This window comes from Dipodomys spectabilis, unplaced genomic scaffold, assembly GCF_019054845.1.
Source record: "Dipodomys spectabilis isolate Male_0828 unplaced genomic scaffold, ASM1905484v1 ptg000018l, whole genome shotgun sequence".
NCBI lineage: Eukaryota > Metazoa > Chordata > Mammalia > Rodentia > Heteromyidae > Dipodomys > Dipodomys spectabilis.
In genome coordinates, this window is record NW_024870695.1 from 9,796,762 (window position 1) to 9,821,365 (window position 24,604).

The 24,604-nt window shown below is 47.2% G+C and overlaps 1 protein-coding gene across 1 annotated transcript in view; it reads left to right on the forward strand.

The window, feature by feature from the left end:
* The window catches only part of Nmt1 (N-myristoyltransferase 1), a 42,693-nt gene extending 22,229 nt beyond the window's left edge, over positions 1 to 20,464 (forward strand). Inside the window, exons 3-12 of the mRNA XM_042671842.1 lie at positions 2,436 to 2,580; positions 5,216 to 5,334; positions 6,566 to 6,657; positions 8,741 to 8,857; positions 10,060 to 10,230; positions 11,234 to 11,342; positions 15,052 to 15,222; positions 15,743 to 15,910; positions 16,421 to 16,558; positions 17,468 to 20,464. Of these exons, the coding sequence (XP_042527776.1) occupies positions 2,436 to 2,580; positions 5,216 to 5,334; positions 6,566 to 6,657; positions 8,741 to 8,857; positions 10,060 to 10,230; positions 11,234 to 11,342; positions 15,052 to 15,222; positions 15,743 to 15,910; positions 16,421 to 16,558; positions 17,468 to 17,488 (1,251 nt within the window). The 3' untranslated portion in view covers positions 17,489 to 20,464. The remainder of the gene's footprint in view (positions 1 to 2,435; positions 2,581 to 5,215; positions 5,335 to 6,565; positions 6,658 to 8,740; positions 8,858 to 10,059; positions 10,231 to 11,233; positions 11,343 to 15,051; positions 15,223 to 15,742; positions 15,911 to 16,420; positions 16,559 to 17,467) is intronic.
* The last annotated feature ends 4,140 nt before the right edge of the window (positions 20,465 to 24,604 follow it).

The window sequence follows — 24,604 nt, forward strand, 5'->3', positions numbered from 1 at the left end:
AGTCTCTCATCTCCAATTAACCACCAAAAAGCCAGAAATGGATCTGAGGCTCAAGTGGTAGAGCCCTAGCGTTGGGCAAAAAAATTTCAGGAACAGCACCTAGGCCCTGTATTCTAGCCCCAGGACTGGCACCAAAACAAAACAAACAGAAAAACTCTCAACCAGCTTACCTTGATAGGTCCCTTCTAGATCAGGGACCTGGAATCCAATATACACATCTTGCCCCGTCTGCTCTGCCTTAATGTGGTCAACCCCTCTACTGAAAGCTTGGACATGTTGTCGTCTAGTTACCAGCTTTCCCAGTGCATTCAATCAGCTCAAATCCCCTCTTAGAATTGCTTTAGAAACAGTTTACAAGAAATCTAGTCTCATTCTAGTGTATCTGTGCTTCGCTTTATGCCTCAAATGTGCTTTGAAGTGAATCTCCTATCTTACTAAGACATAGCTTCAAGTAATTTTTATGTCTTTCCAGTGCCAACTCCACCATGACAAAAGAAAAAAAATGTTAAAGCTAAGTGCTGGTGGGTCAGGCCTATAATCCTAGTTATACACAAGGCTAAGACCTGAGAATCTCTCTTTAAAGCTAGTTTGGTCAGACAAGTCTGTAACATTTATCTCCATTTAACCAGCAAGACTGTTAGAAGTAGAAGTGTGGCTCAAGTGGCCCAAGTGGTAGAGCACCAACAATGAGCAAAAAAACCCAAATGAGATTGTAAGGCTGAGTTCAAGCTCCAGTCTTGGCACACAGACAAAAAATGTTGTTGCTGAGAATCATGGTTCAAAGCCAGCCCTCTGGGCAGGAAAGTCTGTGAAGCTTTTTTTTTTTGTCGATTGTGAGGCCTGAACTCTGGGCCTGGGCGTTGTCCCCACTCTTCAGCTGAAGACCAGTGCTCTACCACTTGAGCCTCAGCCCCACTTCTGGCTTTTTCTGCTTATGTGGTGCTGAGGAATAGAACCGAGGGCCTCATGCATGCAAGGCAAGCACTCTACCACTGAGCCACTTTCCCAGCATCATCTGTGAGACTCTTACCTCCAATTAACCACCAGAAAACCGGAAGTGGCGCTGTGGCTCAAGTGATAGAGTACTCACCTTGAACTGAAGAATTGAGGGACAGTGCTCAGGCCCAGAGTTGAAGCCCCACGACCAACCAAAAAAAAAAAAAAAAAGTTGTTGACTACCACATTAACTATCCTCTTCCTAGGTACTTCATTTAAACCTTCTCTATCCTTACAAGGTAGGTGGGAGTCTTTCCATATAAGAGAGGTAACTTACCCAAGTTTTTTGATCAGAAATTCTAGAACCTGGTCTGTAACCAAATCTGCTATCAAAATTCATTCAGGTGCCAGGCACCAGTGGCCCATGCTTATTATCTAGATACTTGGGCTGAGATCTGAGGTTTGCTCTTTGAAATCAACCAGGGCAATAAAGTCCATTAGACTCTTCTCTCTAGTTAACCACCAAAAAGCTGAAAGTAACTCAAGTGGTAGAGTGCTAACCTTGAGCAAGAAAAGCTCAGGGACAGTGACAAGGCCCTGTGTTCAAGTCCTAAGACAAAAACGTGTATATACACTTAGAATTTACATGCAGAAAAGGCTGGGATTATAATTGACTTTGGCAGGTCAAAACTTCTGATGACAGGGGCTGGGAAGGTGGCTCAGTGGTAGAGCACTTGCCTTGCATGTGTGAGGCCCTGGGTTCGATTCCTCAGCACCACATAAGCAAAAAGAAAAAAGCCGGAAGTGGCGCTGTGGCTCAAGTGGTAGAGCACTAGCCTTGAGCTGAAGAGCTGAGGGACAGCACCCAGGCCCAGAGTTCAGGCCCCACGACCAGACCCCCTAAAAAAAAACTTCTGATGACAAGGATTATAATTAAGGAATGAGACTTTTGGGTTTTTACTTTCTATGTGTCTTCTGCTTTTCTGCATTGTTTGAACTGATCATATTTGTTTGTTTCTTACCACAAGACTAAAATGGGAACAAACCCAATAGGCAGCACCTATTTTTGTTGTTGTTGTTGTTGGTCATGGGGCTTGAACTCTGGGCTTGGGTGCTGTCCCTGTGTTCTTCAGCTCAAGGCCAGTGTTCTACCACTTGAGCCACAGCACCACTTCCGGTTTTTGAGTGGTTTATTGGAGATAGGAGTCTCAAGGTCTCTCCTGCCCGGGGTTGGCTATGAACCATGATCCTCAGATCTCAGCCTCCTGAGTAGCTAGGATTACAGGTGTGAGCCACTGGCACCTGGCTGGCAGCACCTATTATATTAGCTCACCATAAATCACTCTTTCCCCCTTGTATAATTTATGGCTTTGAGATTAAGATAGAGGAACCATGCCCCTTCTTTCTGAGTTGTACCCCTTAACTTTTGACCTTATAATCAATTAAAACTCTTACTAACACAATGGTCCTTTTTTTTTCTCTGACTTTTATCTGTCCAGATGAACTCTTTGCCAGCAGAGAGAATCCAGGAAATACAGAAGGCTATTGAGCTGTTCTCAGTGGGTCAGGGACCTGCCAAAACTATGGAGGAGGCCAGCAAGCGGAGTTATCAGTTCTGGGATACACAGCCTGTCCCCAAACTGGGTATGTATGTGCTCTCCTCCCTAGGTGAGGGCCAGGAACAGGCTTTAGCTGTGTGCTTCTGTGGGATTCCATGCTGAATTTGTAAGGTTGGCAAGGGTCAAGCAGTTTCTTTTTTTTTTTTTTGCGGGGGGGTGGGGGGGGGGGGTCCGGTCATGGGGCCTGAACTCTGGGCCTGGGCGCTGTCCCTCAGCTCCTCAGCTCAAGGCTAGTGCTCTACCACTTGAGCCACAGCGCCACTTCCGGCTTTTTTCTTTTTGCTTATGTGGTGCTGAGGAATCGAACCCAGGGCCTCATGCATGCAAGGCAAACGCTCTACCACTGAGCCACCTTCCCAGCCCCTCAAGTAGTTTCTTGATGATTATTTTTAGAAGCTAACTTTTCAAAAAGATTATAGAAAAGACTGTTGTTTAGAGATCATATTGTTTCGCAGAAACATATACTGAGACCAAATAGTGGTTCTTTTAGTCTATCATTATCCAATACAAATTTGCAGAACAGTGTTCTGACACATGATGAGTAGAGATGTCTGCCTATGGATCTGTTTTCCCACTTAGATTTGTGAGAGACTGTTTTGTTTGTCTGGGCAAATGTGTAATTCTGGAATGGTTATAGATTCTCCAGCCTTCTCCCCCTTCTCTTGGTTGATGCCATGTTTATTCAATGTAAAATAATGTGACATTTTTCTTAACAGGGGTGGTTTAGCTTCAGAAGTACTATAAGTAGCTTTCATTGAGTCTTTAAAAAAGCTATAATACACTTTTTTTTGCTGATACCAGGGCTTGAATTCAGGGCCTTTAATTCACTCAGCTTGCTTGCTCAAGATGACTGCTTTACTACTTGAGCCATATACTTTCAGCCCAACTTTTTGCTGGTTCTTTTGGAGATGGAATCTCATGAACTTTTCTACCTGGGCTGGCTTCAAGCTATGATCCTCCAGGCCTCAGCTTCCTGAGTAGCTAAGGTTATAGGTCTGAGCCACTGGCACCTGGCTATAATAAGCTTCTAAAGGAATGAGACATCTAGAACTTGCAAATTGATTCCAAAAAGGATTGAGCATAGTGGAGATGCCTGTTGCCTGAGCCACAGCTAACTTGATAGCTAACTTCAGAGATTGAAGTTGACAGGAAGTTTCAGGAGTGGTTGCATGGTGGTTCTAGACTCACTAGGGATCAACTCTTTTTTTTCCTCATGGCTGGGGAAGTGAGAATGTTTTACAAAAACATATTCTAACGCCAAATGTAAGTAAGTGCCAGTATGTCAATATTGTTGTTCTTCCATAGAAACATGATGAGCTGCATCTGTCCGTGGTTCATCCCTGTAATCCTAGCTACTCAGGAGACTGATCTGAGGATTGTGGTTCAAAACCAGCCCAGGCAGGAAAATCCATTAGACTCTTATCTCCCATTAACCACCAGAAAACCAGAAATGGAGCTGTGGCTCCATAGTGGTAGACTACTCACCTTAAGTGAAAAAACTCTACCCAGGCCTTGAGTTCAAGCCCCATAACCAAATAATGAATGAATGAATAAATAAATAGGCAAAAACTTGCCATCAGAACATTGTATACATTTTTGTGTCTATAATTCCAGTAGCTTGGGAGGCTGAGGCAAGTTCTAGGTAAGTCTGGGCTACTTAGTGACAGCTGTCTAAAGACTAAGAGAGAGAAGAAAAGAAAGAAGTTTGTTGGTAATGTCAGGCATGAGCAGTGATACTCTTCGTAAAGTGCAACTCTGAAGTTGTCAAGCCTTTCTCCTCCCCCACCCCTACCCCCATACTGCCTCCCTCTTCCCCACTCCAGCCCCATTAAGATTATACCACAGCTCTAAGGATAAAGTCTAGTCGTGGAGTACAGGCCCTTCAGGACTGGCCTGGGGGTCTTCTTCAGCCTCATCTAGTTTCAGTTCCTCCCATTCTTCCTTTCCAGCCTTTCTATGCTCTGGCAAAGAGGAAGATTGTACAGGCCAGGGTGGAGCTGTTGTTCGAGGAAGCTTCCAGGCCACTTGGGCAGACTTGGTGATTCAGCCTAAAAGCACTTGTAGGACTCTAAACACAAAGACAGAGCTGGCAGAACAGTTAGCTGGCCCACACTTCCCAAAGCCCAGGCTGCAGGGCCAGGATTGAGCCTGGCGCCTAGAAGCCATCATCTCTCTGGCTCAGGAATGGGTGCAGTGCATTGTTGTTGCTGTTGACACAAAGGCAGCCTTGTTGCAACTCCTTACAAATCCCCTCACACCAGGGGTCCTGGGCTAAGACATGGCAGCCCTCCTTATACTAAATAGGAGGCAGGAAGCCCGATTAGCAAAGATAAATGTTTGTCATTCAGGAACCCAAGGGAGATTTAAAAGGATTTCCAAAAATGAGCCACCTTAGATCCTAGTGGTTGTTCTGAGCTTTTGCCATGCACTGGCCTTCAGTTAGGGGCAGAGGGTAGCCAGAGAGTAGATTTGCCATTGCCAAGTACAGAATGTTCTTCAGATGCAGGGCTCCTAGGGATAAGAAGAATTTTGCCCTGGTCAGTCTTTGAGCTTAGCCCTACCTTTCTCCTTTCCTCCCCCACCTCCAGGAGGAAGTGAGAGAGAAAGAGAAAGAAAGAGGGAGAGAGAGAGAAAGACTTATGGCTGTGTTCTTCTTCCAGGTGAAGTAGTAAATACTCATGGTCCCGTGGAGCCTGACAAAGACAACATCCGCCAAGAACCCTACACCCTACCCCAAGGCTTCACCTGGGATGCCTTGGACCTGGGAGACCGTGGTGTGGTGAGTAGACAGGGGTCTGTAGGCTCTAGATCCCTTCTCCAGGACTCTTAAGAGTTGAGCCAAGTGGAATAAACAGAATGCCTGAAGCCTGCTCAGGACTCCACAGAAATAGCATTGGACCTCTTAGCATCTGGCACATTGAAAGCTAGCCTCAGTAGGATACATTTTTGCTCATTTGTTTATTCATTTATTCCTTTTGTTGTGTGTGTGTGCCAGAACTGGGACTTAAACTCTGAACCTCACACTCTTGTTTAGTTCTTTTGCTCAAGGCTGGTGCTCTACCTCTTGAGCTATAGCTTCACTTCTGGCTTTTTTTTTTTTTTTTTTTTTAATGCTTAATTGGAGATAAGAGTCACAGACTTTCCTACCTGAACTGGCTTCAAATAATGATCTTCAGGTCTCGGCCTCCATAGTAGCTAAAACTACAGATGTGAGCCACTGCTCCCTGGACCACTTGGATTTTAATAGCAAATAAGCCAGCAGTTGGAAATAGCTCAGACCATAGGGAAAAAATGCCAAAAGATCTTTGGGTCATATGATTCAAAACCAAATATAGCTAGGCACAAGTGGCTCACACCTATAATCCTAGCTACTCAGGAGGCTGAGATTTGAGAACTACGGTTCAAATCCAGCCTGGGAAAGAAAGTCTGTGAGACTCTTATCTCCACTAAACCACCAAAAAAGCCAGAATTACAGCTCTATGGCTCAAGTGCCCTAGCCTTGAACAAAAAAGCTCAGGGACAATGCCTAGGTCCTGAGTTCAAGCTCCAGGCCTGGCACAATAAAACAAACAAAAAGTATAATTGAAAGTAGCAGTGATTCTCCTGAAAACAATTCCTTGACCAACCCAAAAGTCACATGTTGCAAGTGATAGAACACACCTGCCTAGCAAATTGATACCCTTAACTGATCCAGTCCCACAGGGGGGAACAAAACAGTAGAAACCAGTAGCTCCCTCTTGGTGATGAATCAGAATAATAGAGAAGTTGGTTTGTTAGATGACATTCCTGGTCTACCACTCTGTGTGAAGTCTAGAGTGTACCCTTTAGGAATTAATTTTGCTTTACAACTAAGGGAGCTTGTTTCCCCAAAATCCCCAACATGCCTGGAGTGAAGAGAATTTGTGAGATTCAGGGGAGTTTGGTAGGTTACCTTGCCCTTCTGTAACATGGAGCCGCAGGATATTGGAGTTGGTCTGCCGCCTCTCAGTGAGCTCCTTATTTCTCTACAGCTGAAGGAGCTCTACACCCTCCTGAATGAGAACTATGTGGAAGATGATGACAATATGTTCCGCTTTGATTATTCCCCAGAGTTTCTTTTGTGGTGAGTTGAAAGGGCTTTCTTTTACTATTATTTTATTTTTACTTTATAAACACTAGAAATTTCTGGCTTTTTTTTTTCTTTTGTGGTACTGGGGATTGAACTCAGCACCACATGCTTGCTAGGCAAGTGCTCTTCCACTTAAGCTACACAACGCCCCCCTTCCCCCTTCTTTTTGCTTTTTTTTTTTTTTTGATAGGGTTTTTGGCTTTTGCCTGGGCCGACTTTGGACTGTGATTCTCCTACCTCCTCCTCCTCCTAAGTAGCTGGGGTCACAGCTGTGTACCACTATGATGCCTGGCTAGAAATTTATTTCTTGTGTTTTTTTTTGTTTTGTTTTGTTTTGGTGCCAGTTCAGGGGCTTGATCTCAGGCCCTGGGTACTGTCCCTGAGCTCTTTTTACCACTTGAGCTATAGCTTCACTTCTGGCTTTTGGTGTATTTAATTGGAGATAAGAGCCTCATGGATTTTCCTGCCCGCAGGCTTTAACTGTGATCCTTAGATCTCAGCCTCTTTTGTAACTAGGATTACAGGTGTGAGCCACCAGTGCCCGGCAGAAGGGTCATTTTAAATCCAGTTTCTTAGTGTGCTCATTTGTGTGCAAGTAGCCTTGGCTGACTAAGCTGTCTGCCTACTTGAGTCATGTTTAACTTCCAGGAAAAGCTGGATAGGGTGATATCCAGCCTGTAATCCCAGCTGGCTAGTAGTCTGAGGAAGAAGTTCAAGGCCAGCCTGGCCAGCTTACCAAGATGCTGTCTCAAAAAATATTTTAAAAGGGCTGGATAGCTCAGTGGTAGAAGGCTTACTTTATAGGCATGAGGTTCTGGGTTCAGTCTCCAGTTACATCAAAAAAAAAAAACAACATAGGAAGATAGAGATTTGGAACTGAAATAAAGAAGCCTACCTAAAAAGGGAAGGAAAAGCAGAATAGACAGGCAGAAAGATGCCTGGAGAAGGAGCTCCCAATCACAAGACCCACTGGGCTCCTTGAATCAAAATGAACATAAAGAGCCAGGTATGGGATATATGCTTTTATTTGAGAGGCAGAGACAGGAGAATCACAAGTTTAAGGCCAGCCTAGATTATGTGGTAAGATCCAGTCACAAGAGGATTTTTTTTTGTTGTTGGTCATAGGGCTTGAACTTGAGGCCTGGGTGCTGTCCTTGAGTTCTTCTGCTTAAGGTTGAGTTCTACCACTTTGAGCCACAGCACCACTTCTGGTTTTCTGGTGGTTAATTTGGAGATAAGAGTATCATGGACTTTTCTGCCTGGGATGCCTTTGAACCACAGTCCTCAGAGATCTTTGCTTCCTGAGTAGGTAGGATTGGATTATAGGCATGAGCCACTGGCACCTGGCTCAAAAGACTTTTTTTTTTTAAAGAAAGAAGGGCTGGGAAGGTGGCTCAGTGGTAGAGCGCTTACCTTGCATGCATGAGGCCCTAAGTTTGATTCCTCAGCACCACATAAGCAGAAAAAGCCAGAAGTGGCGCTGTGGCTCAAGTGGTAGGGCACTAGCCTTGAGCTGAAGAGCTGAGGGACAGAGTCTAGGCCCAGAGTTCAGGCCCCACGACTGGCAAAAAAAAAAAAAAGAAAGAAATCTTAGCTATTCAGAAGGCTGAAGACTCAGGATCACAGTTTGAAGCCAGCCAAGGCAGAACAGTCCATGAGACTGCATCTCTAGTTAACCAGCACAATGCTAGGCTGATGGCATGGTTCAAGTGGTAGAGTGCCAGTTGTGAGAAAGCAAGCTGATAGAGTGTGAGCCCTGGAGTTCAAGCCTCAGTATCAGCACACACACACACATACACAGAGGGCAGGGAGCGGGGAGAAAAGTAGAGAGTAATTGGATCAGGCGTGAAATCCTCAGTATGACAGCCTTGTTTTGGTGAGTAAGGCCAAGTGGGCTGAGCATTGAGAAATGGCTATGGCAGGATTCCATTTGTTTCCAGGAAGGCTTGGCCCTAAAGAGAATTAAGCTATTAATCTCTAGGGAAGTGGTAGTGCCAGGCTTGAACCAAACATGGCTCTGTAGTCCAAAAAGCTATCCAGCTGCTACAAAGAGCACCAACCCTTGTATCTTTTCCAGGGCTCTCCGGCCTCCAGGATGGCTCCCCCAGTGGCACTGTGGGGTTCGAGTGGTCTCAAGTCGGAAACTGGTTGGGTTCATTAGTGCCATCCCAGCAAATATCCACATCTATGACACGTAAGCATCCTTGCCGCACTTCCCTGTACTCAACTTCATTGGGGAGAGAGGAACAGTAAGCTACATGAGCCTCATGAAAAGAAGAGGGAAGAGCCCACGAAAGAGCCCAGTACTGGAAAAGCAAACTCCTCACTCCTATGAGCAGCATGTCTTGCTCATTTGTGACTAGTTGCTTGTCTGTGACCTAGGCTGGGAAGTGCTTGCCCACTACTACTGTGCTCCTGGCCTAGTCACACGTCATGCTCATAAACAGCTTCAAAAATTGAAGCCAGGGCTGGAAATTTGGCTTAGTGGTAAAGTCTTTGCCTAGCATGCATGAAGTCCTGGGTTTGATTCCTCAGTACTACATAAACAGAAAAAGCTGTAAGTGGCACTGTAGCTCAAGTAGTGGAATGCTAGCCTTAAGAAAAAAGAAGCTCAGGGGCAGTGCATAGGCCCTGAGAGCAAGTTCTAGGACTGGCCAAAAAATAAAAAAAAAATCAAAGCCATTGTGACCCAGATTCAGATGTCCATTGGGGCCTTCGATCTCTGTTGTTCATTTTCCCTTGAAATAGCACAGCTGTCTGCCAGTCTTCTGGGTTTATATTCTGTAGATTCTTTTTTTTTTCTTTTTTCTTTTTTTGTGTGTTGGTCATGGGGCTTGAACTCTTGGCCTGGGTGCTGTCCCTGAGCTCTTCAGCTCAAGGCTAGTGCTCTACCACTTGAGTCACAGCCACTTCCGATTTTCTGGTGGTTTATTGGAGATAAAGAGTCTCTAGGACTTTCCTACCTGGGTTGGCTGTGAACTGCAATCCTCAGATCTCAGCCTCCTGAGTAGCTAGGATTACAAGTGGGAGCCACCAGCACCCAGCAAGCTGTAGATTCTTGTGGGAATCCAAATCCTTGGGTTCCTGGGCTGGCTTCCTGAATGCTACAGGTAGGATTCCCCAGTCCACTCTTGGGGATTCACAGAGAGTTGATGGTACCTTCAGGTAAAGGCATTTATAGCACCCTACTTCCCTTTGTAAATGGGGTCCATGTGGAGGCAAGGCTGCCTGGCAGAAGCTGGCAGAGTAGTGAGAGAGAGCCTAGTACTGACTGCTGAGCGCAGGTGGCATCTAAATGCACACTTGTGCTGAAGTTCCCCCTTCCAGTTCAGCTCCACATGCTGGAAGACATTACCAGTATTTGTGATGTCGTTGTCATTTCCCCTCACTCCTCAGAGAGAAGAAGATGGTGGAGATCAACTTCCTGTGTGTTCATAAGAAGCTACGCTCCAAGAGGGTGGCTCCAGTGCTGATCCGAGAGATAACCCGAAGGGTCCACCTGGAGGGCATTTTCCAGGCTGTTTACACTGCCGGGGTGGTGTTGCCAAAGCCTGTTGGCACCTGCAGGTAAAAATCTTGTTTCAGGTCCTATAAATGCAGGTGTCCTGTTCCAGTTGCAGAGTTAATGTCACCATAAGGTGCAGTCCTACGCCTCTGCTCCAAATATGCACTGGACCAGTTCTAGTCGCTAGTGTCTGGTGGGCTGGTGGATGGGGAGCATGATAGGGAGCAGACTTGGAAAGAAGTTAGCCATTCTCAGCTCCTGAAGTTACTGCCATTTAGAGATGGGGGCGGGCTGGGCATCGGTGGCTCACGCCTGTAATCCTACCTATTCAGGAGACTGATCTGAGGATCAAGGTTCAAAACCAGCCTGGGAAGGAAAGACCGTGAGTCTCTTATCTCCAATAAACCACTTAGAAAACCAGAAGTGGTGCTGTGGCTCAAGTGGTAGAGCGCTATCCTTGAGCTGAAATGCTGAGAGTCAGCGCCCAGGCCCAGAGTTCAAGCCCATGACTGGTGGAAAAAATAGAGATGGGAGCAGGGAGCAAAACCTGGGTTTTGACAGAAAATGTCCTGAAGTTTAAGTAGTTAGCTCAAATGTGTTTTGAATATTGTGAGTCAAAGAGTTTGTCTGATCTCCATGTGATCTAATGACAACCTCTGTCTTAGAAAGTTTTTGGAAATAATTGAATAAAATCTTTGCCTAGAAAACTGGAAAATAAAAACACCAGGTGAATGCAGAAGAGGAGGAAGGAGGAGGGTAAGCAGATCTGCCAATCTTTTGGCATGACTGTCAGTCCTCCCACTGACTTGATTCCCGGTGAAAGGATGCACTCACCAGACAACTTCTGTAATAAGGGAATGGCTTTTGAAATTGAGAAAGGAAAATAGCCGGGGGGGGGGGGAAATCAGAAGAGCAGCTCTGCATTCACCCTGGAAGGGGCAGGGTAGATGCCAGAATCCTAGCAAGCCCTGATGTGTCTCTCACGCCACCTGCTGGCCATCCTTGCCACTATCCTCTAGCAGCCCACATTATCTGAAGACAGACAGGACCTTTATGTCTCCACAGGTACTGGCATCGGTCCCTAAATCCACGGAAGCTGATTGAAGTGAAGTTCTCCCACCTGAGCAGAAATATGACCATGCAGCGCACCATGAAGCTCTACCGACTGCCAGAGGCCAGTGGTGCTGCTAGGCGGGGATTAAGGGCAGACGGAAACAGAAAAACCCAGCCTCAGCAGGAAGGAACAGGGCAGAGGGTGGGGAAGTGCTATGCTTACCTGAGTGGTGAGCTAGCCTATAGTCTCCAGATTCTTTTTTTTTCCTGTTTATTTTAGTTTGATTTTTCTTGATTCTGCTGAGTCTGCCTGGGCTTGTTTCTTTGCCATCTGTTGATAAGCTCAAAGAAACCCCTGTTCTCTAATATTAGCCTGCCAGGCATAAGTAGGAAAGATGAATCCACTAACTGAATCTTCACACATGGACTTATCAAATACATCCAAGAGCCCAGTGTACCGGAACCTGTTCCATGTGGCCTAAGCTTGTGAGAGAAGCCCACATTTCTAATCCTAATCCCCCCACTCAGCTTGGACACTGAGGAACTGGCAGTCTGCAACAAGCTGGTTTTCTGTTCTTGTTCTCAGTCTGTTTCCCAAAGCAACAAGTATTCCTGTTGTCCGGCTGTGCCTACCTTCAGGACCCTGAAGTGGGGAGTGGGAAACCCCTTCTCTTGCCTTGGAGCACTTCTACTCTGCTGTCCTCACAGTGACCAACCACCTGCTGTGCAATGCAGAGGGCTGTAGTGCCCAGAGCTGCCCCTGGCCACCTGCTTACCCCAGCATGGGGCTAATCTGCTACTGGATTGGGGTCATTAGAGTCCCATCTGGAGAATGCAACAGCACATTTACAAATTGCCAAAAACAGATTTGGGAAGCTGGCTGTGGTTGTGTATGACTGGAATTCCAGTGCTTGGGAGGGTGAGGCCGAGAGGATTGAGAATTCTAGACCAGGGCTACATGGTATACTCTATCTCAAAACAAAACCCAAAGGGTTGAGAGAACTAGGCACTGGTGGCTCATGCCCATGATCCTAGCTACTCTGGAGGCTGAGATCTTAGCCAGCCCAAATAGAAAGTCCACAAGACTTATCTCCAGTTAACTACCCCCCAAAAAAGCCAGAAGTGAAGGTGTGGCTCAAATAGTAGAGTGCTAGCCTTGAGCATAAAGAGGCTCAGAATAGCATTCAGGCTCTGAGTTTAAGCCCCAGGACTAGTGTGTGTATACACACACACACACATACACACGCGCACGCACACACACACACACCCAGCAGCCTGAGCAGAGTCCAAGCAGCTCTTATTTCTAACTTCCACAAAGCTATGGCTCAAGTGGTAGACCTCCAGCTTTGAGCAAAAAAGCTAAAGGACAGTGCAGGTCCTGAGTTCAAGCCTTAGTAGGTGTTTTCTCCCCTGTGTTACAAAGGCCAGTGTGCCCTATGTTTCAGGCAGGCAGAGAGCCATGTTGAAATGCTCTAGATCTGTTTTGATGTGGAGAGCCTACTGTGGCTGTGTTTTCAGCCCATAATTTGAGGTGTCACTGTGTGGCTGTCATATAGGATAAGGCACTTAAGTATTCCCTAAAGAGATCCGGGTTCGTAAGGATTTTTATTATTTTCTTTTCTTTTTGTCAGTCCTAGGGCTTGAACTCAGGGCCTGGGCACTGCCTCTGAGCTTCTTTTGCTCAAGGCTAGCATTCTACCACTTGCGCCACAGCGCTACTTCCAGCTTTTTCTGCTTATGTGGTACTGAGGAATCAAACCCAGGGCTTCGTGCATATTAGGCAATCATTCTACCACTAAGTCACATTCCCAGACCCTATTTTATTTTATTTTTTGTTGGTCATGGGGCTTGAACTCTGGGCCTGGGCACTATCCCTGAGCTCTGTAGCTCAAGGCAAGGGCTCTACCTCTTGAGCCACAGCTCTACTTCCCATTTTCTGGTAGTTAATTAGGATAAGAATCTCAACCGCTTTCCTTCCCTGGCTGCCTTTGAACTGTGATCCTCAGATCTCAGCCTCCTATGGAGCTAGATTTACAGGTATGAGCCACTGGCGCCCAGCTTATTTTATTTTTGTATGCATTTCCTATGGTGCACCTGACTACTAAGAAATTTTATAGGTTAGAAATCCAGAACTGGCGTTTTAAAAACAATCCCTGCCCTGAGAAAGAGTTTTGTCAGGCAGTGACAAACATATCAACAATGACTGCACTGTTTTCCATTTGGCACAGCCCTACCTTTGTCCACCTCTGGGATGATAAATCCTAGTATTTGCTCAATGGGATCATGTGGTTTCCTTCCATGGAAGCTTTCTTTTTTTTTTTAAGAAAAAGCAACAATTGGTGCAGGGTGTGGTTATACATGCCTGTAATTCCAGCAGATACAGAAAGGAAAACAGAAGCCCTATCTAAAAAGTGAAAAAAAAGATGGGGAGGGCTGGAGGTATGGCTCAAGTAGTAGAACACTAGCAAGCCAAAGGTCCAGAGGTCCCGAGTTTAAACCCCAGTACCATCGAGAGAGAGAGAGAGAGAGAGAGAGAGAGAGAGAGAGAGAAGGCCAGTGTGTGTAAGGGGGGGTGGTGATTGATTTAGTTGAAATCCTGGGAGCTGGGTGCCTTTCTTTTGAATTCATCTGGCTGCAGTGTCCTGCCAGGGGCACTGCCAGTGCTGCAGTCTCTCTGGGATGTGATGTGTGGAGTAGAGGGACCTGAATGTAGGAAGGCAGCTACTTCTCAGTGTGAGGAGGCTCTGAGTATTCCAAGAGGCTTGCTTTCTTTCTCTCTCTCTCTCCCTCCCTCCCTCCCTTCCTTCCTTCCTTCCTTCCTTCCTTCCTTCCTTTCTTCCTTTCTTTCTTTCTTTCTTTCTTTCTTCCTTTCTTCCTTTCTTGCTTTCTTTCTTTCTTTCTTTCTTTCTTTCTTTCTTTCTTTCTTTCTTTGTTTCTTTCTTTCCTTCTTTCTTTCTTTCTTTCTTTCTTTCTTTCTTTCTTTCTTTCTTTCTTTCTTTCTTTCTTTCTTTCTTTCTTTCTTTCTTTCTTTCTTTCTGCCGGTTTTGGGCTTGAATCTGGGGCTAGGTACTGTCCCTCAGCTTTTCAGCTCAAGGCTAGCACTCTACCACTTGAGCCACAGCACCACTTCCAGCCTTTTTCTGTTTTTGTGGTGCTGAGGAATCAAACCCAGGGCCTCATGCATGCAAGGGAAGCACTCTACCACTGAGCCACCTTACCAGCCCTCCAAGAGGCTTAGGATGTGCCCAGGGGATAATGGGAAGTCTCAGACACATCCTGGAAGCAGGCAGGATTTCTCTCAGTCATGATGCTGCTGACATATTTTGTCATGAGGACAGGCCTACCTTGTAAGTTGCTTAACAGCAACCCTATCTTCTACCTGCTTGATGCCAGTAGTATTCCTCCTCTAGTTGTAAGCAGCAGAAATGTCTTCAGATGTTGCTAAATTGCTCTTGGGTGGCAACATCCTCCCAGTTGAGAACTACAGTTAGGCAAATGGAAGGTATTGCCAGAAAGGCCAGCTGGTCTGGAGGGTAGAGGCTCTTGTGTTTCATGGGGAGTAAAACAGGGAGGGCTCAAGGGCCCGTGTGAGGACAGCCTGGGTCACATAGATGAGAGAGATTGATCCAACAGCTTCAGCCTGGATGATGGCAGCCATGCTGATGAGAGGAAGGGCCAAAAGAGCTGTAGAGGCTGCATCAAGCTGAGTCTATGCCCAAGGTACTGGGGAAAATGCTGAGGGTGACCAAAGATTCTCTCTTGGGGGTTTGGGAGGACAGATCAGAGTGACGGGCAGATCTACCTCTGACACCTTCTTTTCTGTTTTCCAGACTCCCAAGACAGCTGGGCTGCGACCAATGGAAAAAAAGGACATTCCAGTAGTGCACCAGCTGCTCACCAGGTACTTGAAGCAGTTTCACCTCACGCCAGTTATGAGCCAGGAGGAGGTAGAGCACTGGTTCTACCCCCAGGAGAACATCATTGACACTTTTGTGGTAGAGGTAAGTCAAGGAATGGAGGAATGGTTCCTAGAGAGGTGGCCCCCTGAAGCACCTAGGCTCCTCAGTACCCAGTGTTGGCACTCTAGGCTTCTTGGTCCTTCTATGTTTGGTCATCTAAAAGACAGGGCATTATAGGTTGTGTTTGGTGAAAACTTTGGCCTGGCTTGAGCCTCCTGGCCCCTAACAGAAGAATAGAAGACCTTGTTTGTCTAGGTGAGTCTTTGCTGCTCTGTGTGTCCCACATGGGAGATCCAGTCTGGGCCATGAGAACCATTAGAAGAGGTCCCTGGCAATGCTCAGCCAGAAAGAGGACTAGCTTAGTGCAGAGCCCAGAGCCCAATCCAGCTCCATCCTCAAGTGCCCTCAGCCAGAGTATTTCCTCTCCCTGCATGTCTGGTTCCAGTTTCCACCATTCAGCTAGAGACCAAAGCTGCTTGGGGGTGATGTGTAGGAGATCATAGTGCTCCTGGTCTACACTCATTGTACATGTGTGACAATGCCTTTATTGTCTTCCCTTCAGAATGCTAACGGTGAGGTGACAGATTTCCTGAGCTTTTATACACTTCCCTCCACCATCATGAACCATCCAACCCACAAGAGTCTAAAAGCTGCTTATTCTTTCTACAATGTTCATACCCAGACCCCTCTTCTAGACCTCATGAGCGACGCCCTTGTTCTCGCCAAAATGGTAAGAAGCAGACCAGAGGGTCTCAGTGATAAAAGATGAGGGAAGGGAGCAGTGGTAAGCACATCTTCCAATAGACCTCTGCTCACAGCCCCTCATCCTCCTGATCTTAGGCATGGTCCCAGGAGTTTTCAGCCCCAAACTAAAAGCTAGGAGAAGCCGGGCACCGGTGGCTCATGCCTGTAATCCTAGCTACTCAGGAGGCTGATATCTGAGGATCACAGTTCAAAGCCAGCCCAGGCAGAAAAGTCCGTGAGACTTTATCTCCAATAAACCACCAGAAAACAGTAAGTGGCCCTGAGGCTCAAGTGGTAGAGAGCTTGCCTGAAGAGCGCAGGGACAGCGTCCAGGCCCAGAGTTCAAGCCCCACATCTGACAAAAAAAAAAAAAAATGCTAGGAGAGTTTGGAGTACACCAAGAATCTGAGAGTCAGGTCACCAATGGCGTGACAGCAGAGAGGTAGGACATAGTCTTTTTCTGTTTTCACCTGTTCTTTCTTCTGTTGCCCTGCAGAAAGGGTTTGATGTGTTTAATGCACTGGATCTCATGGAGAACAAAACGTTCCTGGAGAAGCTCAAGTTCGGCATAGGGGATGGCAACTTGCAGTATTACCTGTACAATTGGAAGTGTCCCAGCATGGGGGCCGAGAAGGTATGAGTGGTGCAACCAGAAGTTAGGCTTGCCAGAGAGCTGGAATCTCTAGCAAAAATACCCAGTGGCTCACGCTTGTAATCCCACCTACTCAGGAGGCTAAGATCTGAGGATAGAGGTTCAAAACTAGCCTGGGCAGAAAAGTCTATGAGACTTTGATCTCCAATTAATCATAGAAAAAGCCAGAAGTGGAGCTGCGGCCCAAGTGGTAGAGTGTTAGCCTTGAGCAAAGGAGCTCAGGAACAGCATTCAGGCCCAGAGTTCAAGCCCCAGGACTGGCAAAAAAAAAAAAAAAAAAAGCCATGGGTCTGGGATGCGGCATTGGTCTGGGCCCTGGTGTTTGGGCCCTTGGAAAATGACCTGCACGTGATTCCCCTCTCTGTGGTGGGTGAGGATGGCAAAGGCCCAGGCCCTCAAGCCTCACAGAATTAGGAAGCTTGTCTCTGGTTCTTTTTCCCAACAACTGAGAGCCACCTGTTTGGCTGGGACAGAACATTCTACACTGCCTGAAGAAACTAGAATTCTGGAGTCTATGGATCTGTCTTTTCTGTCCTGGGCTGCCGCCCTCAGGGCAGCATGTTCCTTCTTAGCCCTTCATCTTCCAGCTCCTTAGAACAGCCTGGGGATATAGGTATCATATCTCCACGTATAGACATTTATAGAGTGCTGTCCTGTGAGCTGGAGAGAGGCATTTGGCCTTGTATCCTTGAGATGCTGCCATTGCTTTCCTTGAAGGACCAGGAAAAGTATAAACCTGGTGTAGAGGTGAGGTCAGAGGCTCGCTGGGCTCAGTATAAGCCCTCCCACAGCAAGAGGGTTGTTTTGTGAGTTCAGTGGACCTCACGCCCGGGTGGGGAGGCAGGAGAGTCCTAGAAGCTGACAACTCAACTCTCCCATTGGCTCTCCTAGGTTGGACTGGTGTTACAGTAACCAATCACCAGTGAGATTCTGGATAAAGCCACTGAAAATTCAAACCAGGAAATGGAACCCCACCACTTGTTGGTCCAACTTTTCACAAACGTGAGAATCCCTGGCAAAGGGAACAGAACTGAACCGGCTTTACCAAACCGCCATCGAACTTGACAATTGTATTACAATGGCGTAGGCTGCGTGATGTCACCTCTGGCCATGTCTCTGGTTCTCCCTGTTTTCTAATTAATCACATCCTCATGCAGCCGTGATCAAGGGAATGTAACTGCTGAAAACTAGCTCGTGATTGGCATATTATGGAGTTAACGGGTGAATAATAAAAGTATATATATATTATATATATAAATATTTTAAATATCTTTCATGTTCCAAATGTACAAGGAGGTTTGATCTCTAATGAGAAGCTGAATCCAGTCATTCCTCAGAATTAGAACCTAAAGGCAGTGGTGGACAGACATACTGGCACAATTCACTGTTCCTTCAGAAGCAGGCACTAGCTTTTTTCGGGAGGGCACTTCCTCCAGTTCCCCTTTGGAATCAGCTGGATGAACTGGCTTTAATTGGGGAGGGAAGAGGAAGGACTCTGCCAGCTTGGGAGAGGGCTCAGATCTCTCAGGATGAAAGGTGGAGCCCCTGGGTGGGGCTGATCCTTGGCAAGGCTCTTCCTGCAGGGCTCAGCCCTTTTCTGCACTCTGAGACTGAGCAGTGGGGACAATCATGGAAGCAGATTTCATTAATCAAATAAGTTCCTTTTCCACCCCTGAGGCCTGCTCCCTCTGGGAGGTCATCCTGCCAAGTGACTTAAAAGGGCTCTTAAGCCAGCTGTTGCCAACCTTACAGGAATGTGTCCTCTGTGAGAATTTGCCTTTCTACTGCCCAGAGTGACTGGCAGTTTGAAGAGGACCTTGAACCTCCTTGTAGCATCTGGAACCTTGTGAAGACCACATCAGTGCAAGCCCTACTTAGCACCCTGTTCTCCCCAGGGTGGCTAGGCAGAGATGACATAGGCTGATACCCAGGCCCTTCCAGCCCCAGCGCCTGGCCTGTGCCTTCTAGCCCATCAGCCATCTCTTGCTCTACTCCTCTCAGTGTCTCCATTCTAGGACACAAAGCCACAGTGACAGCAAGAAGTGGGGACTTGGCAACATTGCCATTGTCTAAGTCTGGTTTTCACTGATGATATTTTGTGAATTTTTGTGGTGGTAGTGATGGGTATGGATGCTGCCAATTTCTCCAGAAGTAACTGAGCCTCTGATCACATGGTGGCCCACGTCGGCATTCTTCAATGGTATTCAGCCAAGTGGCCTGGGAGGATCAGGTTCAGGCTGTGAACTATCTGCCAGCCTCATCAGCCTGCTCTAGGAGAAAACCCCTGGGGGACAACATGATGTGTGTCATCGCAGTGTGTGGTATGGAGTTTCCTTTCTGTTTCACCTTTTGGCTTCTTGAAGGGGAAGAAATCCTTAGCCAGGAGTCAGGCTCAGCTTCATCCCACAAATGGAAGCCACACTCTACAGGCCAACCAGGATTTGCTTCCGGCTATAGATTCTGGTGTGGTTTGCCAGAGGTTGATTCTGCAGTCTCCAAAGCTTGAGGAAATTGTGTACTTGGGATGGGGCTCCATGGAAAGCTTCCCGCTTTCTGCAGACTGCTGCTAGAGGCAGCAGCTCTTATGGGGTGGATTCTCATCACAGGGTCTTGGAGGCCTTGTTTCTCCCCACTGTCCTGTGCTGAAAACTACAGGCACCAGTGAAGGTGGCTGACCTTTGACTCCAAGATACCCAGACCAAAGAAGCTGCTGTTCTCGGCAAGATGCACAGAGTTCGAGCAGAGTTCCACAGACGCAGACAGGAGTCAGAGTCTGAGACTTCAGACTTGGTGCCCCAAGGGCCAGAGTGCTCAATCTGCTCAGGCCTCTAAGACATCAAAGAACAAGTGCTTTAGTCTTTCCTACCTTAGGCAGGACCTGAAACTTGATCACTTCTGAGCCAGGTTCAGGCTTCATTTGCCTCTAAAATATGGGATATACCTATCTCTGGAACGAGCTCTAATTTGGTTGGCTCTGGTCATGGGATGAAAACGATAAGTCTCAGGTGGCTGCTCTAAAAGAAACATCTTCTGGCAACTGTCCCAGTATCTCCTTCCCCAAAGTCAGGCAGCCTGCCCCTGGGATTCTTATTTCCTTATGGTGAGGGCCAGCCAGGTCTGCAGGAGTCAGCTCGGGAGCTTCTTTTTTATCCTGACCTTCTCTGGGTTCTTCACTCAGCCCCTTCTGGAATTTGGGGCCAGAGAGCACCATCATGGCATTCAGGACTACCTTGCAGGAGTGTAGTATGGAGGCCTCAAAACTGACTTGAACCAAACAAGGCAGGATCCTAAGACCTCCTAGCCAACTGGCTTCTAGCAGCTACTGTGAGAAGGCCTCTCGGGCCTGGCCCCTATTCTCTGCCACACAGTCTTTGCTGCTGAGTTCCAAAGACCATCCTGTCCTCTGGAGTGAGTCCATTTTCCTAGTCTGTAGGGAGAAAGCCAGGTAGAGAAGAGACCTGGGTCTGGAATAAGGCCTACATAAGACTTGTTTTTCCCACACATGCATGTTTCCAAAGATGCAGATGTCTGAAGGCTGGCTCAGGGCAAGCACTCCGACTCCTGTTTTTCAATGGAAAGTTTCAGGCTTGCCTGCAAATTCCTTTTATCTGCCCTTCCCTGCTTACTTGCTAGCTCTCTGAAGCCCAGAGGTGGTATCTCTATGGTCTTGAATTCTTTCCCTAAAGATGACTAGCACTTGGTGAGCCTGAAGGCCTGAAGGCCCTGGACAGTTGACAGTTGAGAAGAAAGAAAGAGGTCAGGAGTGTTTAGGGTAACCCACGGCCCGGTCTTACCTGCCTCAGAACCAGAGGACACCCAGGCCTCAGTTTTGCAGGCAGGCCTGCAACACACCATCTTGGAGGCTATTTAGGACAATTTCATTTAAAACAAACTCAAAAACATTGGCAAGCAGGTGCCACACCTTGGGACAGGGAGAGGGAAAGCTGCACCTTTTTGTCTTGGCTTTTCTTTTGGCTGTAGGGGGCATCCATTTCCAGGGTTGGGGAGGTAATACCAAATGCATTGTTGTTCTCAGTACATCTCACTTGTTTCTAATAAAGGAAGCAGCTGAACAAACTGATCTCCTGGTATTCCTCTGGTTAGCAGGTGGCAGTGACACAGATGGAGTCTTGGGGCCTCTGCTAGAACAAGGGTGACAAGAAAGGCCACCTGGGATCACAGTGCAAAGCCAGCTTTGAAAGGCCTTCCTTTGTCAAGGCTGAGAGAAGTAACCTGGCTTGGTCAGCACCAAGCACTTTAACAAAGGAGCTGACCAGACCCACCCTCCAAATCCCCGCTCAGGGCAGGTCAGCAGTGGCTCCTGCCACTAAGTCTAGATGTCATATCACTTTGGGCCACCAATAAGGTAGTTTGTTTTAAAAGCCACCAGGAGGCGCTGTACTGATTTTTAGCATAGATTGATAAATACATTTTTTTAAACTGTGGATTTGAACTCAGGGCTTCATGCTTGCTACTTGAGCCACATCTCCAGCCCTTTTTTTTTTTTTTCCATCATGGGGCCTGAACTCTGGGCTTAGGCGCTGTCCCTCAGCTCTTCAGCTCAAGGCTAGCACTCTACACCTGAGCCACAGTGCCACTTCCAGCTTTTTCTGCTTATGTGGTGCTGAGGAATTGAACCCAGGGCCTCATGGAAGCAAGGTAAGCACTCTACCACTGAGCCACCTTCCCAACCCTCTCCAGCCCTTTTTGCCTTTATTTTTCAAATAGGATCTTGTGCTATGCTCAGGCTAAGCTGGACTGTGATCCTTCTATTTACTTTTTTCTGTATAAGTGGGATCACAGACATAATTACCACCATACCCAGCTTTGGAAATGAGGTCTTACTTTTTGACCAAAAACCATGATATAACCTATCTCCACCTTGTGAGTATCTAGAATTACAGACTTGAGCCACCCTGCCCAGCTATTTTGTTTTTGTACTGAGTCAGCAAGCTAGTATTGGAGCTCAAGCCAAAAGTCTCATACTCTGCTTTTTAGTTTATGGCTGGGGCTCCATCACTTCTTTGCTGAAGATAAAGGAATTTCTAGTGCCAGGTACTGGTGGCTTTCACTTGTAATCCTAGAAGGTTTGGGGGCTGAGATCTGAGGCTCCCAGTTCAAAGTCGGCATGAGCAAGAAAGTCTGAGACTCCTACCTCTAGTTAGCTAGCAAAAGAGCCAGAAGTGGAGCTGTGGCTCAAATGGTAGAGCACTATCCTTTAGAAAAAAAAGCTCAGGGACAGTGCCAGGCCCAGAGTTTAAACCCCAGGTACAACAGGTAGACACACACACACACACACACACACACACACAATCTGAGATTTGTCTGCCCCAGCTGGCTTCAGACTGTGATCCTGTTTTCTGCCTTCTAATATTGCTAGAATTAAAGGCACAAGCCACCAGTGCCCAGATAAAACCAGGAGTTTGCACATGCTGGCTGGGCACTGTACCACCAAGCTCTAGGAGGAATGCTTTTAATTTAAACATTGTAGATTGTGGGACCCTACAACTGCACTTACTCCTCCCATTCCCCAAATTCTCATCCTTTTAAACTTTTCATCCATGCCCTGACCCCATGATCCTTCTCTGTACCCCCATGCATGGACAGTTCTCCTGTCTCCTTCCAGGAAATCTAAGACAACCCAAGACTGTCCTTACACTTCCTCTCTGTCCCAGCGCCCCAACTTGATCAGATCACTGGCTCTTGAAGGCTCAAGTTTCACTCCTCCCCTTAAAAGTTTTATCTGGGCCCAGTGCCCTTAGCTCACGACTGTAATTTAGCTACTCAGGAGGCTGAGATCTGAGGATTTGCAGTTCAAAGCCAGCCCAGGCAGGAAAAGTCCATGAGACTCTTATCTACAATAAACCACTCAGAAAACTGGAAGTGGCTCTGTGGCTCCAGTAGGAGAGTGCTTGCCTTAAGCTGAAGAGCTCAGGGGCAGTGCCCAGGCCTAGAGTTCAAGCCCCTAGACCGACCAAAAAAAAAAAAAAAGCTTTTTCTGGGAGAACACAGCCCTGTGGGTAACCTCCTGGACCCAGGACCTCCAGAACTGAAACAGATTTTTTTTCCCATCCTCAGTTCTGTCATTTTCCTGACCTTAAGGACTCTGGTCCTTTGATGAGATTTGTCAGCTCTAGACTCATTCTAGCCATCAACCCTGCCTCTTGTTACCCAAACCCAAGAGAAGCAAAGTAGGGGCTCATGGGCTGGGAAGGTATCCCAGTGATAAAGTGCTTGCCTTGCATGCATGAGGCCCTGGGTTCGATTCCTCAGCACCACATAAGCAGAAAAAGTTGGAAGTAGCACTGTGGCTCAAGTGGTAGAACACTAGCACTGAGCTGAAGAGCTGAGGGACAGAGTCCAAGCCCCATGACCGACAAAAAAAAAAAAGAAGTAGGGGCTCAGGCCCAGGTCTGGTACACACCTAACAGGATCCTCAGCTGGACCCTGACCTGAGCCCTGTGGGAACCAAAAAACTCATATTCTTCATATACTATAAAACTGGACTTGGGCCAGGCGCTAGTGGCTCATGCCTATAATCCTAGCTACTCAGGAGGCTGAGGATTATGGTTCTAAGCCAGCCAGGGCCTGAACGTCCATGAGAGGCTATCTCCAGTTAATCCCCTGAGACTTAATCACAGAAAAAGCTGGAAGTGGCACTGTGGCTCAAGTGGTAGATATGCTAGCTTTGAGCACAAAAAGGCTCAGGGGCAGCATTCAGGTCCTGAGTTCAAGCCCTAGGACCAGCCTAAAAATAAAAAAAAAAACTGGAATTTGGGCTGGGAAGTTGGCTCAGTGGTAGAGTGCTTGCCTTGCATGCATGAGGCCCTGGGTTTGATTCCTCAGCACCACATAAACAGAAAAGGCTGGAAGTGGCTTGTGGCTCAGGTGGTAGAGTGCTAGCCTTGAGCTGAAGAGCTGAGGGACAGCGTCCAGGCCCAGAGTTCAGGCCCCATGACTGGCAAAGAAAAAAAAAGGAATTGGATTGGGCTGCTTCCCATCTTGAAGCTGCAGTTTGGCTGCCTGGTCCTCCTGACAAGCACCAAGGGCCCGGGGCTGGCCAGCCCATTCCTTCCAGGCTGCCTTAGATCCTGGTCATCCTTTTTAGACACAAATTCATCAGTACCAAATAACACTACCGGGAACCAAGAGTAAGGAGAAGCCAGCACTTCCAGCCTCAGGTCTTGGAGCTATAGGAAGGTATATACTGCCCTGGGCTCTTTTTTTTTGGTCGGTCATAGGGCTTGAACTCTGGGCCTGAGTACTCTGAGTTCTCTGAGAACTCTGGGCGTGAGGCAAGCGCTCTACTGCTTGAGACAGTGCCACTTCCTGCCCTGGGCTCTTGTTCCTATAGGGCTTGGGGCCAAGCTCAGACCCTCCCCCCTACCAGGCGTCAGGCTCTCTGCCCTGTCCCAAACTGGTGCTGTTGCCTGGTAGGACCTAAAATACCATAGTTCTGTCTATAGTTAGTAGTGTGTGTGTGTACACGCACAAATTCTGGGACTTGAACACAAGGCCTGGACATTGTTCCTTTTTTGCTCAAGGCTGACACTGCAATTTGAGCCACAGCTCCATTTCGGGGGGGGGGGGGGGGGTTGTGTGCTTGTTTTGTTTTGTTTTGCTTTTGTTTTGGTAGTTAATTGGAAATGAGTTTTTGCCTAGGCTGGCTTCAAACCAGGATCCTCAGATCTCAAACTTCCGAGTAGCTAGGATAACAGGTAAGCCACTGGTGCCTTCCTCAGCTAGTCTCATAAAAAGCCCATTTGTGACAGCTTTGGGCCCAGGATTTTCTCTTCCTGTCACCTGATGTCTCCCACTTTTCCTGGCACTGTTACAGAGGCTGTCTGACAGACTGCCATTTTCCAGGCCTGTAGTTCCAAAGCTGGTTGGCTAGTAGAAAGTAGCTCATAGTCCTGGGATCTGTCCTCCTGAATAGACAGAGACCTCAAACCAGCTTAGCCTGGAAAATAATATCTCAGGGCCCTGCCTTTCTCCCCCATTTAAGGTCATTCATATGTGGCAGGAAAC